The 19,521-nt window shown below is 37.4% G+C and overlaps 1 protein-coding gene across 2 annotated transcripts; it reads right to left on the bottom strand.

The window, feature by feature from the left end:
* Positions 1-38: 38 nt before the first annotated feature.
* Positions 39-10,776, bottom strand: LOC116049702. 2 transcript variants are annotated; one of them, XM_031299611.2, is made up of 10 exons: positions 10,766-10,776; positions 9,409-9,413; positions 2,908-3,029; positions 2,674-2,794; positions 2,262-2,482; positions 1,689-1,949; positions 1,262-1,576; positions 924-1,175; positions 667-788; positions 39-360 (listed from the first exon to the last, which is right to left on the bottom strand). In XM_031299611.2, exons 3-10 carry the CDS (start codon positions 2,954-2,956, stop codon positions 271-273), a joined length of 1,431 nt encoding a protein of 476 aa, XP_031155471.1. In that variant the 5' UTR covers positions 2,957-3,029; positions 9,409-9,413; positions 10,766-10,776; the 3' UTR covers positions 39-270. The 2 variants fall into 2 exon arrangements, with proteins under 2 accessions (XP_031155471.1, XP_031155470.1); XM_031299610.2 differs by lacking the exons at positions 9,409-9,413; positions 10,766-10,776 and having other exon boundaries at positions 2,908-3,129.
* Positions 10,777-19,521: the final 8,745 nt, after the last annotated feature.

Raw genomic sequence — 19,521 nt, 5'->3', positions numbered from 1 at the left:
TATTTGTGAAACATTTTATTCTCAATATAAACAAATCTTCACCTACAGTAGAATCATTTTAAAAACAGATACAACTCAAATAGGATAATACACATTTCAAATTCAACAACAATACTGCTACAATGTCTGCTCTGAAAATACTCTATTTACAAAAATTGTGCAAACAAAAGTCTCCCAACATATTGCATGCATAAAAAAGATAGAGCTCACTCCAATTTAGCACTGTGAGATCTTTCCTGCGATCCTTCTGCATTTTGCTTTAATGTGTCTTTACTTTTTCAATTGGTTCCTCGCCTCCCGCTCATTGGAGACTGTATGAACAATGGTCTCCAGCGCAGGGTACTGACAGATCCTTTTCCTCTGAGGAAAAAAAATTTGCAAAGTGATATAATGTTGTCTGATGTATGATTGTGCACATATATGTATCACAATTTCAACAACCATTTCATATTTTGTATTCATTTTTTAAAAACACATTTTCCATATAATATGAGAAATCGTTAAATGAGATGAGGTCATTTCTTTCCAGCGAAACTCACGCAAAGCATTTTCTGGAATCAAGTGACTTATCTCAAAACAAAGACATAATTTCAAGATTTTGCATCTTTCATGGAAAAATACAATATTAATAAGACATTTGGAAAGTGCTGTGAACTAGATATTTACCCTTTGGTGGTTCTTGTACATCTGAGCCAAAATCAGCAGCAGAACAAGGAGGAGAAAGCCAAGACCGACCACAGCAGCGGTGTTACGTGAGCCACCAGAAGACTTTTGTCCGCTCAGACCACCTGTGAGGGAAAACAATATGAAAACAGTCAGATAAAGGCACAATATGACATTTTGCATGGGCATCAATCCAGTATGTTGGTATATTTTGAGTACATTTATTTCATACATCATAAATAGAAAAAAAATCTACTTACTCATTAGTTGAATGTGGTATGTTACATTTCCCAAAATGCCCTCTTTTCCATAGAAACGACATGTCCATTCACCCTGGTTCTCCTCGGATACCTTGCTTATGCTCAGGGTCTTCCCCTTCTGGATGGACCTAACTGACTGGGTGCCATTGAGGTCATAGATCACATGAACCCACTCATAGTCGGTGACTTTGCTCGTGTCGGTCAGTTGGCAGGTCAGCGTCACAGAGCCTGTTTTCTTTGACAGGCTATCAACTGAGAGAAAAACAAGAAATTTAAATGTGTTGTTGATGGTAAAAAAAAAAGATACTCAAGCTTAAACTGAATCCATGTTAACATACTTTTGGCAACGACAAGCTGCATATTTCGAGTCAACCGTTGTCCTTCAATGGTGCCAGAGCATCTGTACCTGCCCTCATCCCCAAACCCAACTTCTTTCAAAGTGGCAGATTTATCGAAGGGTCGCTGAGAGAATGGGGATTGAGAGAAAGAGGCAGGAAGGCGACTGGGAGCAGGTTTAAAAAGATACTCAGGTTTCAGTTTCTCCCAGGCTAGATTAGAGGGGATCAAACCAGGGGAGAACACACAGGGGAGTGTGACTGCAGATGCCAAGGCAGCATACACTTGAGTATTGTCTTTAGATGGGTGGATAATTCCTGTGAGAGAAAAGGAGTGAAAGAGCAGAGGTTAAGAGAAAAATACAAACCAAACAGCTTTATTTCTTGAGATAATACAGTTTTCTACATATCTTTAAGTCTTAAATCTTACCCTTCACAGTCAGAGCTGCCGAAGCTCGACCCTCTTTGCCCTTGTAGTCCATGACACAGGTCCAGTTTCCTGTCAGTCTTGCTGTTGCCTTTTCCCTCACAACACTTTTAGCGGTATCTTTGTTTGAGGCATTTTCAGTCTGAGGCACAAATGGACTGTTGTTCAACATCCAATGCACAGAGGCTCCGTAAGGCCAAGGGGTCACGTTGCAGCTAATCGAAACATCGTTCCCCCATATGGAAATCGATGAAGAGACGGACACTGTAAAGGATACAGGCAAGGATGAGATTATAGAGATATATTACAGCTAATTTCAGAAACAGATGTAAAGAATCATGAGTGTGTAAAGTCTAAATTTGATATTCTGTAATGATTTTTTTATGAATAATTGCAGCTAAAAAAAAGTTAAACATCATCAGTAATTGATGGAATTATCATGAGTCTTGGCATGCTCAGTCTGTGCTTATCAATACTTATTAAGTTGTCATGTAGTTGTTGCGGTGCAGTAAAGAAAACCACCATTTAGGCAGTCAAAACATCTGGGGTTCTTAAGGCTTCATGTATTTTTCTTACCTTCAATGATTCTGAGTATGACCACGTTTACAGTGACCTGGTCTCTGTGTTCCACCCTGCAGGAGTAAACTCCTCCATCCTCCCCCATCACGTTGTTGATTTGCAGGTTGAAATTGCCTCTCTCAAACTGGCCGTGGGGGCATTGTATGCGTTGGGTGCCTTTTGATGACCAGCTAGAGCCCCAGTACTGCAGACCGCTCTTTTGCTTTCTCCAAACAGTGCTGTGGACGCAAAGGTGCCACATACAATCTAGAGTCATCAGCATGTAGATACAAGTTTGAAGTTGAAGGAGGGATGGTAAGAATGGCGGTGGGGAATTGAGGGATTTGTGGGTGTTTGGAGCTGGATTGATAAAGCATTGAGGGGAAAAATGTAAATAAGCAGAAGCAGCAAACAAAAAGTTAAGTCTTACCCTTTGTTGGCTTTACTCCACACGATGGAGGGGATAAAGGGGGACGAAGGGTTACATTTACAGGGTAGTACAGCCTGAGAGCCTGCTTCAGCAAACACCTCCGTTTCCTCACTTTGAGCCCCTGGGGAAGAAACATGAAAACATTCAGTTTAGAAAGAAACTGTGCAAAAGTCTGATTTAGATTTTATCACCCAAAGTTACAAACATTATGATAAAAAAAATATATATATTTACCTGGCATAAGAAAGGTAATCAGCCCAAAGATGAAATACTCCAACAGCATCTTTTTGTTTTTTTATTTGTTTGTTAAAATGTTTACACAAATTACATTTAAATTTCAATCTCTTTTCCCTGCTCTGTTTTTTACTTCCTACAGTCTGTCTTTGCTTGACGTGCTCTCTGATGTTTTTGTGTGAAATGGGTCGATGAGGTAGGTATATATATGAGCCCGTGGGTGCTGATAGGGGAAGTGTTTGGTAGTTCCTCTGCTGTTCATGTGACTTCAGCTACAAGCCAGGCTTTGATGCGGTCTGTCTTTGTCAGCCTGGAAACTGTGAGACAGAGATGTAAACAGGGAGACCCACTTCCTCCCACGGATTCTCTCTACTTAATTCTGTTTCCTCCTTCACATCAAATAAATTGTGTAACAATATGTAACATTATTCAATTTGCAAGCCAAATGCTTACACAAGATAAAAGCACAGTATAAGACCATGTAGCATCTACAGTTAGACATACTGTATTTGTACTTCAAAACAGTTCCTTTTTAGAGATGCTTCTTCACCAAATGAGTTGTAAGCTACTTTACAATAATTCTCCATATGGCAGTGAATGTTACTTGTTTACAAATCACTTCAGTATCATTCACGGAAGCTCCACATGTTGCTTTGAAATTGAAATGGCAAAACTGCAAACGCCAAACCACCATGTCGCTCCTCCTCCGTCACTGCCAGTCACTTGCGTCTACAACCACTGGTAAACGCACAGCTCTCATCAAAACTCATCATCATCATCATCATCATCATCATTGTCAGTATGATGCGAATGAGGCCATTCAGGAGCATGTTATGTGTTCTTGTGGATATTTGTGAAAGTGAATCATCACCTCCATTCTCACTTCTTTGTTTTCCTTTTCGTCAATTCTTATATTGTTGCTGCAGTAGAAACAGGCCTACACTGCCAGTCAATTTTTTGTTTGATAGCCTAGATGTTAACATAGCATTGCATTTCATTGCAACATTTCATTATAAATATTTTAAGATTGGGAAATATAAGTTGATGTAAATAGAGAAATGTTTGTTTTACAACTGGTGCTAGCCCTGTTTGTGTTTTCAATATGCATTGCCATAATTAATAACTCCCATTTGGCATTTATAAGCAGTATATGAAGATTTACTAATCATTTACGACACACTTATGTAGTTGCAAGCAAATATTATCAATGTGTTTGTCAACAACTATAACTCTTCCTGTGGGTATTAGTGGAGACAGGTCATTGCATTTCTGTGCGTGATTTTTATTTTTATTTTTATTCTTATGTATGTGTGATATATGTGTGTGTATATGTGTTTGTTGTGTTAAGGTTGTCTAAGCTACTGGATCCTAAAATTTCCTTCGGGATGAATAAAGTATCTATCTATCTATCTATCTATCTATCTATCTATCTATCTATCTATCTATCTATCTATCTATCTAGGTATACAGTATAAACAGACAATTGAGGACAATATAAAACACAGTCTATCTATCTATCTATCTATAAAGATTTGGGTTGTGACACAGGACTGCCTTTCAGTAAAAAAAATGTACAATTAAAAAACAAGAATTACATTGATATATTACAGCTCATATTTCAGGTGATTTTGCATTTTCAAATTTAATTTGTAGACATTTTAACAAACTGTAATTAAAAAAGGAAAACATGTGTGTTAGCAGAGCTAGATAGATACATAGAAAGACACATAAAGAGATAGACTCACAGTCACACAGATGGATAGATACACCTGAGAATGTGTGGGTGAAAGTACAGAACTGCTTTTCTTAAATCCTTTTCATCTCATCCCACCCAGAACTTCCTCATCATGCCAAACAAATTAAAATCAGTGTCATATTTATTTTTGTTGTGGCTTTGTCACACAAAAAACCCAGTTCAAACTGTAGCTGTGAAGCTCAGTATTGGGGGCATGTGTGTGTGTCAGTCATTGTGAGGTGGTCTTTCCCACAGCTGATGTTTAATCACCTCCACTGTATCTGAATATGAGGTGGAGGTAATGTGAAGGAAAATGCCCCTCATATGGAAACAATTGAGCTTTGAGCTTGAGGGAATGCAGATGATTATGTTAATAGGATGAGTTGGAAAATAGTCAAATCAGATTGCTTCTGTAGAAGTTCAGCACATGAGTAGTTTGTTCCTGCATCAAGCTCTCATTATGTATTACATCTGCTCTTGCCACAGACGCAATTTTTAGTTTCAAATTGTTTAGAAAACTAAGGCTTCAGGCATTCTGACTTATTGTAAACACTGCTGTGGTTTAATTTCAATAACTGATATGATTATATCACATATGTGTAGGTGATGAAATGCAATGTTCCACTGAGTTTTACTGGCAGAGGAAGCAGAGCATAGATTAGAAAAATGCTGATCTGCTGAGAAATATTTAAAATTGTGTTAAGTCAACATTATGTTCAGCGCTGTGAAGTTGAAGATGCAAACATGACTGGGTATCTGTGATGCATGTGGATCCAAAGTATCTCAGCAACAGGTTTTTGCAAATGTAAAAGAAAGTCAAAAATCTACATTGTCTTGTAGCATTATTTGAATTCAGATGAAATTAAAGGTGCACACAAACACAGCACAATTACAGTAAGGCAGGACCTCTTCTATGCAAAGGATACTGCAGTATTGTTTTGTTAAAGTTGAATGGAATCACACTCACTGACGCCTTAGTAAAAACGAAATCAAGACAAAGATCTGTTTTGCTGCACTTGCTTCTTTGAAAATGACATAATATTCCACCCAGCGCTTTGTAACAGTAAGACTGAAAGTATCAGTCTGTGTGTGTGTGTGCATGTGTTTGAGTATGTATGAAGTGAAAGAGAATAAATAACAGCCTGGATGTCTGCAAGTTTTCATGTTTTCATCCCAGCTAAAGGTTTAACAGCTGATCTCACTAATTAAAACTGATCAGAAAGATATTATTTGTTGTTGGAATCAAACCCTGCACACTTTATGTTCTCCAACGGAAAAATACATTATAACCAGGCTAAATGTAAAAATAAAAAAATACACAATTGTACTACATGTGCATAAAATGTATCCAGGATTTTCACTGTCTAAGGGATGACTTACCTTATTTTCTGTTTTCCTCCCTTTTATAGCTTTGCATCAAAACAATGCAAGTTCAAATATGAAATGTGATCATTTGAACAGCAGCCATGACTGAAGTCCATTTTTTTGGTTAAACTTATATTATAAATATATACAGGAAAGTCTTGCCCCAATGTTTTACAGATAACCCAAGATCAAAGTCATCAACAGTGAACTGTTTATGCAATAACCAAAACACTAATAGCTTATTTAACATTATGTGATGTGCTTATCTACAGTAAGCTTTTTGAAATATCACATAAAAATAGGATGCTTGTTTTGTGTTAAGGTATTCGTCATTCTCCAGGCATGACAAAGACTTAAGGCACGTCATCTTATTTCTATGTCATAGTATAGTATGTCAAAAAAGTCATACGATAGTATGACATAAAAAAGTCATAGTATAGTATGTTGTAAAAAAGTCATAAAACTCATAGTATAGTATGTCGTAAAAATTTCATAAAAAAATCATAGTATAGTATGTCAAAAAAGTCATAAAAAGTCATAGATGTTATAGATGAAATTGATCGAAGTTAAAATCAATGTTGAAATCTATGATGAAACCACATCTATCCCTCACAAACACTCCTGTGTGGCTTACCTTAAGCGGGTTTGAACCACATCTCCTGGGTGTCAGTCAGCGTCATTCGCCACTGGACCATCTCCGAGTCTGAGAAGAAAGAAACATCACCTTCATCAACCTGCAGAGAAACGTTTGTCTTTTGCTTCTGATGCCCCTTAAAACCTCTCAAACATGCAGATAATCTGTTAATACCTGATAGCACTGTTGGAAGAGAAACTGTTCCACACCCTGAAAGTTGGGAGTTCAAATCACATGTCTCCATTTGCTTTTCTGTTTATTAAAGGATTCTCTTATTGTGAAAAGCGTATTGTATGTCATAAAAAGTCATAGTAGATTATTGTTTTACCGAAACCAGGGAAGGATCCTAAACTCTGCAGCTCATACAGGCCTATTTCAATCTTGCCCAGTGAATATAAAAATGTTTCTAAAGTAAGGTGACCAGATTTCTGAGACAAAATCCAGGGACATTTTCAGCTCAGAAGCGTAAATACTCCCAAACAGGTAATGTTTTTATCTTTGTAAACTTAAAACGGGGACACCCCAGGGCCCCCTAGGGGGATCCATGGGCATGCTCCCCTGTAAGAAAATGTTGTCTATTTTAACATTTAAATGCATCAATCTGGTGCACTTTGAAAAGAAATTCAGAGGTTAGACTTGATTATTCTTATCTATTGATGGAAATACTTGTGCTGTAGCCTGAACTATTTTGCAATTCAAAATTTTAACCATGCACACACAGGTGGAATAGTTTCTTCTTCATATTTTTGCATTAATGTCACTAGGAAGCATACCAGTAGAAATATATATTCATATTTGTAAGTGGAATATATATAAGTAAGTGGGATTGTCTGGAATCTGGCAATATAATAACCATTATGGTGGGATACACTGGCTAAGCAATTTACAAAAATGTCTATGCTGACATAAATAGTTTACATGAAAATACATTATAATTTGTGCCTATAGTTGGAGACCATGTAGAAATTTTGTTGCAATTTCAAAACCGGGTTACTCGGGAACCGCTTGTTGTACCGATGCATGTGTTGAGTGAAGAGTTTGTGAGATATTTCACAGAGAGTAATGGGTGTGCAGAGATGTATGCAGAATGCAAATATGATAAAATTTCATGTAAGTTCAATGTTAATTTTCTCGCAAACCATTTGTCACAGCAACTGGCGCTAATATCATTGGAAAGCTTAGATTCTGGTTGAGGTGGTTGTGCCAGACTCACGCCTTTGGCTGAGTCTCTATCTGTCAGAGGGAGAGCAGGAGTGCGGTTGTGAAAAAAATGGTGATTTCATGCCGCAGATTAACACTTTTGCATGCACTATATCCGTGTCACATTCTCATTAGGGGCTGAGCCCCCCTAAAGGTCTGATCTTAGAATCGCCCCTGCTGCTACTACACCTCAGAGGGAAATGTTGCAATGTTTACTGCACTACATTTATCTGACAGCTTTTGCTTTATTGCTTCACGCTGGGCTTGTTTCTGCAACAGCTCATTGAGTATCGGATACAATTAAAACTATTGAGGAAATATTTTCCTTTGACATTGGTCCAGTATTAAACGAGATTGCTGCAGTCGGAAACGGCGAAACAATCTACAATGTAAGTTAATAGGACAATTGTCCAGCTTGTATTTACGTTCATAAAAGTGCTCGTTTTGCCACTGACAGGCTCAAATTAATATTTAAGAGTCCGACAACATTATGGAAAGGATTTCTAAGGAGGTCGACCTTTCTGTTAAAGAGTAAGATCCTTTTTTTAAACATAAAAAGTTCGCGAAATTGCGTTCGCTAAACCAGACTCCATGTAAATAAACAGTAATTTTAGCATCGTAAAATATGGGCACATGTACGTTTAGGGTGCGCGTTTGGTCAATGTTTTCTTTCTTTTATTCCAATTTCGGGTCTGTCAGTCACAGTGAAAACCGGGGACATTTCCAGGGACAGCTCCAGCCGGGTACAGGTCACCGAAACCGGGGACTGTCCCCGGAAACCCGGGACGTCTGGTCACCCTATTCTAAAGTCCTTGCTCCACGACTTGAAAAAGTACTTCCTGACGTTATCAGCATGGACCAAACAGGCTTCATTCAGAATAGATCATCAGTTGACAATGTACGATTATTTTTTAACATAATTTACAGCTTCAAGTCTGACCAAAACCCATGCGTTGCAGTATCACACAAATTTGTAGGAGTTTGTATTTATACAAACTAACAAAGACATTTCAGCCAGATTTGTTCTATCACGTAGCACTAGACAAGGCTGTTGCCTTTCGCCTCTATTATTTGCTATCGCGATTGAACCGCTAGCTACGGCTATAAGGTCTAACCCAGTCATTCATGGTATACAAATGGGTAACTGAATTCATACTTTGTCGCTATATGCGGACAATATATTGGTATACCTCTCAAGTCCAGATTAATCTATCCCAGCTCTTATGGACATACTGACAAAATATCTGGCTATAAGATCAATATAAATAAAAGTGTTGTCATGCCCCTGAACACCAAAGCTAAAGCTGACCCTCCTGATACTATGTTTCAATGGAGCCCGAATCACATTACCTACCTTGGACTTAAAATTCCAAATTAAGAGTATAATTAATTCTCCCTTAACTATACACCATTACTAAAAAAGACAAAGAGGGCTGTAAGAGATGGAATGATTTACCTTTGTCTTTAATCGGGCGTGTTAATTGCATAAAAATGAATGTATTACCAAAATATTTGTATCTTTTCCAGATGTTACCAATTCCTGTCCCGAAGCAATTTTTTAAACAACTCAACCTTTGCATCACACAGTTTATATGGAGAAACAAACCACCCAGGATAAAGCTGACAACTCTGAAAAACCCTCTAGAAAAAGGTGGACTGAAAGTCCCCAATTTTGAGCGTTTCTATTGGGCAGCACAAATTAGAGCAATATGGGTCTGGGAAACAGTGCAAGTCCATTCACCTAAGTGGAAACAAATTGAACAGAACCATTTAACAGAGGTGAAACTGGAATCAGTCCCATATATCAGATCGCTTAGCTCTCTCTTGGTTACAACAACAAACCCAGTTATTGTCCATACTTAGAAGATCTGGCAGCAAATTTGGAAGAAAATGGGCTGTATCCAACCTATTTATGACAAGTCCCCTTTCCATTCCAATCCCTCTCTACCTGGAGCCCTTAGAGATGGTATTACAAACCTATGGTTTACAAAAGGTATTACAGCTTTTGGGAATTTGTTTAAAGACTTCAGACTTTTGAAGGGCTCTCATCTCAGTATGGAATACCCCAGACTAATTTTTTCAAATACCTCCAGGTTAGGCACTTTGTTATCTTCGAACAAGGTGGCCATCTTCAACCATTAAAAGAGCAGCCTCTAGATAAACTTGCGTAGTAAACAGGGAGTGAGGGGGTTTATATCCTTTCAGGAATTTCTCTGATTATAGGCTGGGAAAAGCTAGGAGTGAAATGTAAATGGGAAGAAGACCTGGAGTGTAACTTTGAAGAAGGGGTTTGGGAATCATTGTGTACTAGTAGTCAGTGTTTTTCTTTTAACTCTAGACATACAATTACACAATACAATGTTATTCACAGAACATATTATACCCCTGACAGACAACATAAAATAAAGTCTCAGTACTCCCAGTTTTGCCCAAGATGCAAATCGGGAATAGGAACGTTGGTACATATGTTTTGGACTTGCCCTTGTCTTAATTTGTACTGGGTGTCTATACTCAAAGCACTTAATGATATTACAGGACTAACCATCCCCGCAGAACCAAGAGTAATTCCCCTGAGTGACACATCTATGATGATAGTCAACAACTCAAATTTATTAGAATTGCCCTTATTACAGCCAACAAATGTATAGCTTTGCATTGGAAAGACGTATCACCACCTACATTTGCTAGATGGACGAATGAACTGACATGATGCATACCAAGTGAAAAGATTATGTATAATTTGAAGGGTAAACCTGGAGAGTTTCAAAAGATCTGGGGTGGTTTTCTAGCATATGTGGACATGGAGTCCACAATACAGTAATTCTTTTATATTTACATAATGTCAGGTGATGGTTAAACATGCTTATACAACATTTGGTGCGGTTTCTAGCTTTATTTTTATTAGTTTTAAATTTATTTTCTACCTCTCCCTGCTAGGTACTTCCTCTCTGCAACAGTTTTGTTTTAGGCTAATTTGGTTTTTGCTTGTTTGTTTTATGTTATACTGAAGGCTAGTATTTACTCTTACTTTTTTGACTTGGTACACACTGTAGGAATGTATGGTCGGACCTGTAGGGGTGGAGTGAGTGGGAGGGAGGGAGGGTGGGATGGGCTGATCTGGTACCTACTTGATATATTGTTGTACAATATCCCTTCACATAGCTCTAGGGTTGTTATGTAAAAAATCCAATAAAGATATTGTTGGAAAAAAAAAGTCATAGTATGTTGTAAAAATCTCATAAAAAGTCATAGTATAGTAAGTTGTAAAATAATCATAGTATGTCATAAAAAGTCATAAAAAGTCACAGTATAGTATGTCGTAAAAATATCATAACAAGTCATAGCCTGAAAGTTGTGAGTTCAAATCCTGTGTCTGACATTTGTTTTTCTGTTTATTAAAGGATTTTCTTATTGTAAAAAGCATATGCCTATAATATAGTATGTCATTAACAGTCATAAAAAGTCTTAGTATAATATGTCACTAAAAGTCATAAAAAGTCATAGTATATCTTGAAAATCTCATAAAAAGTCATAGTATAGTAAGTCGTAAAATAGTCATAGTATAGTATGTCGTAAAAAGTCATAAAACTCATAATATAGTATGTCGTAAAAATCTCATAAAAAAAGTCACAGCATAGTATGTCAAAAAAGTCATAGATGTTATAGATGAAATCGATGTTGGAAATTCACAAGTTGAAGTCGATGTTGAAAATTCGCAAGTTGAAATTGATGATGAAACCACAAATGAAACCACATCCATCTATCACAAACACTCCTGTGTGGCTCTTAGGCAGATTTGAACCTACAGCTCCTGGGTGTCAATCAGCGTCATACCCCACTGGACCATCTCCAAGGCTGAGAAGAAAGAAACATCACCTTCATCAAACAGCAGAGAAACATTTGTCTTTTCCTTCTGTTGCCCCTTCAAATCTCTTAAACATGCAAATGATCTGTTAATATATGATAGCTCTGTTGGAAGATAAACTGTTCCACAGCCTGAAGGTTATGAGTTCAAATCCTGTCTCTATCCTTGGTTTTTCAGTTTATTAAAGGATTTTCTTATTGTGAAAAGCATATGCCTGTAGTATAGTATGTCATAAACAGTCATAAAAAGTCTTAGTATAGTAGGCTATGTCATAAAAAGTCATAAAAAGTCATGTTGAAAAAAGTCATAGTATATAGTATTCCGAAAAAAGTGATAAAAAAGTCATTGTATAGTATGTCAAAAAAGTGATAAAAAAGTAAAAGTATAGCATGTCGAAAAAAGTGATAAAAAAGTCATAGTATATAGTATGTCGAAAAAAGTAATAAAAAAGTCATATTATAGCATTTAGAAAAAAGTGATAAAAAAAAGTCATAGTATAGTATGTCAAAAAAGTGATAAGAAAAAGTCATAGTATAGCATAGTAACAAAGTAACGCGTTACAGTAACGTAACTACTTTTTCGGGTAAAAAGTAGTGTAACATGCTACTACTGAAAAACCCAAAAAAGTTGTGGAAGACCTTAAAAGAATTGGGGGCCGCTAAGACAAATGATAAGAAACACAGGACTAAAAATTAAGGGTGTCCTGAATTTCAATAAGAAAGAGGTTGCTAATCATTTTAATACTTACTTCACTTCTATAGCAGAAAAGCTGGTCTCAAATCTTCATCCTTCCTCTGGGTTATTTAGCATAGATAGGGTGAAATCATTCTATAATAAACTTGGAGCACTGCCCAACTCATTTTCTTTAAGGAAGGTTGAGATAGGGGAGATGGAAAAAAAGCTCTTGCAGCTAGACTGCTCTAAGTGCCCTGGGTTAGATGGGTTATCCCCTCGGTTTTTATGAGATGCCTCTGCCCAAATAGCCCCTTACATCTCCCATATTTTTAACCTGTATGTTGAATTGGGTGTTTTCCCAAATGACCTCAAGAGGGCCAAGGTAGTTCCCCTTTTTAAAAAGGGAAACAGCCATGATCCTGGTAACTACAGACCAGTCTCTATTTTGTGCACAGTCTCAAAAATCTTTGAAAAGTTGGTCAATGAGCAATTCAATGAATACATGAATAAAAACAACTTCATGTTTAAATTTCAATCCGGATTCAGGAAGTCACATTCTACTGAATCATGCCTTTTGTATTTATCCGACACCATACGCAGGGAAATAGATTGTGGAAATCTCTGTGGAATGGTGTTATTGGATCTTCAAAAAGCATTTGATACAGTGAATCATGACAGACTGATTGCCAAACTTGAGGCCTTGGGGGCAGACAGCTCCACCTGTAGGTGGTTTAGGTCTTACCTATCAGGGAGGGAACAATTGGTGGTAGGGGGAGGGGGGGGGGTGTCTGACCCTAGTGTAGTTGAATGTGGCGTTCCACAAGGAAGCATTCTTGGGCTGTCCTTATTTTTAACATACATTAATGATATGGCAGACTCCTGTTCATGTGAATTGTTTTTGTACGCTGATGACTCGGCACTTTTAATGTCTCATAAACAACCATCAACACTAGAGAGTACCCTGAGCTCTGAGCTTTCGTCTGTAAACAACTGGCTGATTGACAATATGCTGTCCCTACATTTTGGTAAGACAGAGGCTATCTTGTTCGGTTCAAAATACAGATTGAGTAAATGCTCGGAATTTAGGGTCAGTTTGAATAATGTTGAGGTCGGTACAAAAACGTCAGTAAAATACCTGGGTTGCATCCTAGAAAACAACGTCGATGGCAGGAATATGGCCAACAAGGTTTTGAGTAAAGTCACGGGGCTCACAAAGTTTTTAGTCAGAAACTCTAAATTTTTAGAAAAGTCAACAAAGATCATCTTAGCAAACGCCTTAATTTTATACCACTTTGAATTTGCATGTACCTCCTGGTTTGAAGGCCTAACAAACCGACTTAAAGGGAGGCTGCAAACAGCACAGAATAAATTAATAAGAGTAATTCTGAACTTGGGCCATAGATCGCATATAGGTAGGTTACAATTTGTTGAGCTCAACTGGCTCCCTGTGGAGTCTCGGGTTACTATGTTAAGACTGACCATGATCCATAAAATATTGTTTGGTAGTGTCCCAATTTTTTTGTCGTGTCTTATAACTAAGGTAAAGGACACACAATATTTATACACGTGGCAGCATATCTGAGCTGTGTCCTTATAAATTTAAGACAGTGTTAGGGAAAGGAACCTTTGCCTATATAGGGGCAGTTCAGTGGAACAAGTTAGATTGTTATATTAAAGTCATTTCCAGCCTGAACTCTTTTAAAAAGAGTATCAAGGTCTGGTTACTAGAGATGGTTGCGGAATAGATCAAAGGGCAAGTTACCATTTTTATTTTGTATTTATTTAAGAAAAATGTTTTTATGTCATGTCATTGATTAATATACACCTTGTGAATTTCTTGTCTTGTCCTGATGTTATGTGTTGAGGACCACAATGGAAATAAGTCTTGGACTTTATTGTGTTTTTATCCTTGATTGTATTTGATGTCTTTTTTTTTTTTTTTTTTTTTTTTCATGTGTAAGGCATTCTTGATACAATTAAATAAATCAAATCAAATCAAAATCACTATGCAAGCTTTGCCTGCTATGGACCAGCACCTCAACCTGCGGTGTTGCCCAATGCCGCTAGCCGGGGAAAGGGACATTGACAGCGGTGTGCAGGAGTGGAAAGCAGCTAGGTGGAAAGCTAACGCTAGCCGGCCACCTGTTCCATCAATCCTGCTTGCAAGTGTCCACTCATTAGACAACAAACTGGACTACGTCCAACTTCAACGAAACTCCCAACGGGAGTTCAGAGACTGCTGTGTTTTTGTTGTTGTGGAAACATGGCTGAACAACAGTGTACCGGACTATCCAGCTACCAGGCCTGCTGCTCTGTCGTAAGACTAGTGGAGGTGGGCTGTGTTAACACGGACTTGTGCAGAAATGGGGTGCTTGTATCCAACTAACTGCTAACTGCTGGTGGAGTTTGTGACTGTTAAATGCCGACCATGCTACATTCCACGCAAATTTACTGCTGTGTTTATACTCTGTGTTTACAGCCCACCAAGCGCTAATGCTAGTATGCGTTAGCTGAACTTTACGGCGCCTATAATGTGTGTGCACTAAATGTAGCCTGTTTCGTATGTCGTTTTTATATATTTTAAATGTGTAACACCACTTGAGCCACGGTGAAACGTTGTTTCGTGTATATGGTTGAAATGACAATAAAACACACTTGAGTTGAGTTGACTGTCTGTAAACGATAGGCGTGGCTTGGGAGTGGACTCTAAAGCAGCGAAGCAAGTGCATTCTGGGATTTGGTGTCTTTCATCCACATAAGCCAAAAACACATTTTCTGTCTTTTCTCGGCCTAGAAGCCACCAATTTCTAAAAGAAATTCACATTTCTACTACATAAGTGACCCAATTTAAAGATATATTCATCTTTCCAACGGTGAAATATCCCTTTAAGCTTCGTGGCTTTTTTCTGGATGGCGCTCTGAGCCAGGCAGACACAAAGCTGACAACCTCACAGATGGAAGCGGTGGTGATGGCCTCATACATACACGCAGCGGACCGCTGTGGACTTATGTTGGTTGCACGGACATGCAAGGATTTCCAGAAAAGAGGCTGCATGTGTCTACGACTACGAATGCACGGACCCCGGTACAAGTCGATACAGACATTACATAGTATACACTAACACCGTGTAACGCCGATGACCTGCTGATGTGCATTCAACCCACGCTGGACTCGTTCATAATGAATCAGCCGTCACTCTGTGAGAGAGTAGAGAATCTGCAGTGTAGTTCAGAAACTTCACTGATAAACCATAGACTGGCTTTATGGTCAAAGATAGTTTTTGTATAATTAACTTCAGTCTCTGCCAGAGATGCCTGCTTTTGAAAGTAATGTAATTGTAACGACTAAAGTAAAAAGTTACTTTCCATAGAGGGTAACTAAGTAAAGTAACGGATTACTTTTTTAAGAAGTAACGAGTAACGAGCAAACACTACTTTTTAAAAGTAACTTCCCCAACACTGTTCCCCACTGGACCATATCCAAGGCTGAGAAGAAAGAAACATCACCTTCATCAACCTGCAGAGAAACATTTGTCATCACATACCCTTCACCATACCTAGAGATTGGCATGGGGTACTTTCCATAAAATCATCTCTCAATGCAAATCAAACCAGCTATTAGGCTAACCAACATAAAACCATGCCAATCTCTAGGTATGGTGAAGGGTATGTGATGATGTGGGGCTATTTTAATTCCAAAGGCCAAGGGAACTTTATCAGGATGCATAGTATCCTGGATCCATGAAATAACTGGCCTTTAAAAATAAAAATCTGCCTGCCTCTATGGGAATTTAACATAGGGGTGTACTCACTTTTGTTGCCAGCGGTTTAGACATTAATGGCTGTGTGATGAGTTATTTTGAGGGGACAGCACATTTACACTGTTATACAAGCTGTACACTTAATTCTTTACAAAGTAGCAAAAATGTCTTCAGTGTTGTCCCATTAAAAGATATAATGAAATATTTACTAAAATGTGAGGGGTGTACTCACTTTTGTGAGATACTGTATGTAAAAATGTCATAAAAGTGATAGTATAGTCTGTCATAAGTATAGTATAGTATATAGTATAGTCTGTCATAAAAAAGTCTTAGTATAGTATGTCATAAAAAAGTCAAAAAAGTCACAGTAAGCCATAAAAAGTTACTATATACTATGGGGTGGCAGTAGCTCAGTCTGTAGGGAGTTGGGGTGGGAATCAGAGGGTTGCTGGTTCAAGTCATACTATTGCATGTTGTTAAAAAGTCATAGTATGGTAAAATATACTATGTCGTAAAATAATCATATTATAGTATGTCATTAAAAGTCATAGTATAGTATGTCGTAAAAATGTCATGTAAAGTCATAGTACAGCATTTCATAAAAGTTATAGTATAGTATTCCATAAAAGTCATACTATAATATATTGTAAAATGATCTTATAAAAAGTCAAAGTATAGTATGTCGTAAAAATCTCATAAAAAAGTCACAGTATAGTACGTCAAAAAATTCACATTATAGTATGTATGTAAAAATGTTATAAAAGTGATAGTATAGACTTTTTTAAGACATAAAAAGTCTATACTATAGACTATACTATCAAAAAGTCACAGTAAGTCATTAAAAGTTACTATATGCTATGGGGTAGCAGTAGCTCAGTCTGTAGGGAGTTGGGTTGGGAATTGGAGGGTTGCTGGTTCAACTTCCTGTACGGATTAAAGTAGCTGGAGCTGGAAATGCAGTTCACCTCCTCATAACTAAGTATGTTCACTTTTAGAACTGTAAGTACATTTTTCTAATGATACTTACATACATACTTTTATTTAATTAACATTTTCAATGCAGGACTTTTACTTGTAACAGTGTATTTTTATAGTGTGGTATTAGTACTTTTACTTAAGTAAAGGATCTGAATACTTCTTCCACCACTGCATACGTACATACACAACAAACAGCTCTATGAGGATTGTAAACTGTAAGACAATAGAGCAATGCAAAAGTACAAATGGTGCTGGAATAAATAGTTAATATACCTGGTCGCTTATATATGTGAGATAGGTATGACAGCATACAGTGTATATTTGACCGATATTTACATGTTTAAATCTGTTTAACATTATTAAATAACATTTATTTGAAAGGTGGATGCTTGGTGTTACAGGGTTATTGCACAGGGACTGATCCTGACACTATGGACTGGTGTAAAGTGTTCATAATAGTGACAGCCTGTGGGTGGAAACTGTTATTGTGTCTGGTTGTTTTGGCGAACAGTGTACTGTAGCGCCTACCAGAGGGGAGAAGCTGAAACAGGTTGTGTCCAGGGTGAAGTGATTCTTTCAGCCCATTTCCTGACATTGGAAAAGAAATAAGTCCTGGATGAAGGGCAGGGTGGCACCAACGATTTTCTCTGCAGTACTGACTGTCTGTGGCAGTCTGTTCCTGTCCTGTTTGGCTGATCCAAACCAAACAGAGATGGAGATGCAGAGAACAGACTGAATGATTGCAGAGAAAATTGTATGAGCAGCTCCTGAGGCACATGGAAGCTCCTGAGTTGGCGCAGGAAGTACATTCTCTGCTGGGCCCTTTACCTGATGGTGACGATGTTGGACGTCCACTTCAGGTCCTGAGAAATTGTGGATCCCAGAAACTTGAAAGATTCCACAGCAGACACAGTGTTGTGGTGATGTGCGGCAGGGATAGGGGGCTCACTCTGAAGTCCACTGTCATCTCCACAGTTTTGCGAGCATTCAGCTCTATGTGGTTCTGACCACACCAGAGAATCAGCTCCTGTCTGTATGCAGACTCATTGTGAATGAGTGAATCCGTCCCGGATGAGGTCAATGACTGTTGTGTCTCTCTGCAAATTTCAGGAGTTTAACAGACGGGTCAGTATAGTATAGCATAAAAAACTCATAGTATAGTATATCATAGTATAGTATAAAATAAAAACAGTAATAAAACAGTATTAGTAGGCTAGTATGTCATAAATTGTATCTGGTGTGCAAATTTCCTGATTGTATGTAGGTATGTGTGTATGTACCCTGATCATAAAATGACATAACAAATCTCAAAAAGTAATAAAAAGTCATAGTATAGTATATCATAAAAAGTCAGAGTATAGTATGTCATCAAAATGTCATAATAAGTCACAGTATAGTATGTCATAACAAGTCATAGAAAAGTCATAGTATATCATAAAAAAGTCCCCTAATTGTATAGGTGTGCACGTGTGTAAGTACCCTGATAGTAGGCTATGTAATATTAGGTGTGCAAAATCCCTGAAGTATTTGTGTATGTACCCTGATCATAAAATGCCCTACTAAATCTCATAGTATAATATGTCATCAAAATGTCATAAAAAGTCATAGCACAGTACATCATAAAAAGTCATAGTAAAGTATGTTATTGAAACTTCATATTATAGGATGGCATAACATTTCATTAAAAAGTCATATAAGTATGTAAAAAAAAATAATTGAAAAGTCATAGTATAGTATGTCATAAAAATTTCACTATGTCCCCTAATTGTATAGGTGTGTACGTGTGTAAGTACCCTGATAGTAGGCTATGTAATATTAGGAGTGCAAAATCCCTGAAGTATTTGTGTATGTACCCTTCTCATAAAATGCCATAACAAATTTTCATAATAAGTCATAGTATAGTATGTCATTAAAAAGGTCATAGTAAAGTATGTTATTGATACTTCATATTATAGGATGGCATACAATTTCATTAAAAAGTCATAATATAGTATGCAAAAAAAATCATTAAAAAGTCATGGTCAAATAAAAACAATGGGTCGTTTATTTTGTTTTCGTTATGTGTGCCTTTGGTGTTTTAAAGGGTTAGTTTGGCGAAATTGAGCAACTGCAAAAGGCTATTTTTTAGTATGTAAAGTTCAGTCTCTTAGCCTGTTTATTTAACTATTAGTAGCCTAGCCTATTTGTAGAAGCCCTATTGGATTTGGTGTGATAATGTTTTATTAAGATAAGATATTTTTGTTGGCCCATCCACACTTGGACCCTGTAGTCTAAATGTATTGTACCCCCCGTCCTAGCCTGTTTCAGAAATTAATCTCGGTTTTTCATTAACATTCCTGTCATTGGATGTCTACCGATATCTCCCTCTACTGGGTGAAAAATAAGGTGATACGAAACGATG

Source organism: Sander lucioperca, chromosome 10, assembly GCF_008315115.2.
Source record: "Sander lucioperca isolate FBNREF2018 chromosome 10, SLUC_FBN_1.2, whole genome shotgun sequence".
In the NCBI taxonomy this organism is placed as follows: domain Eukaryota; kingdom Metazoa; phylum Chordata; class Actinopteri; order Perciformes; family Percidae; genus Sander; species Sander lucioperca.
Note: the sequence above shows the minus strand (reverse complement) of the source record. Positions and strands in the feature narration are given on the sequence as shown.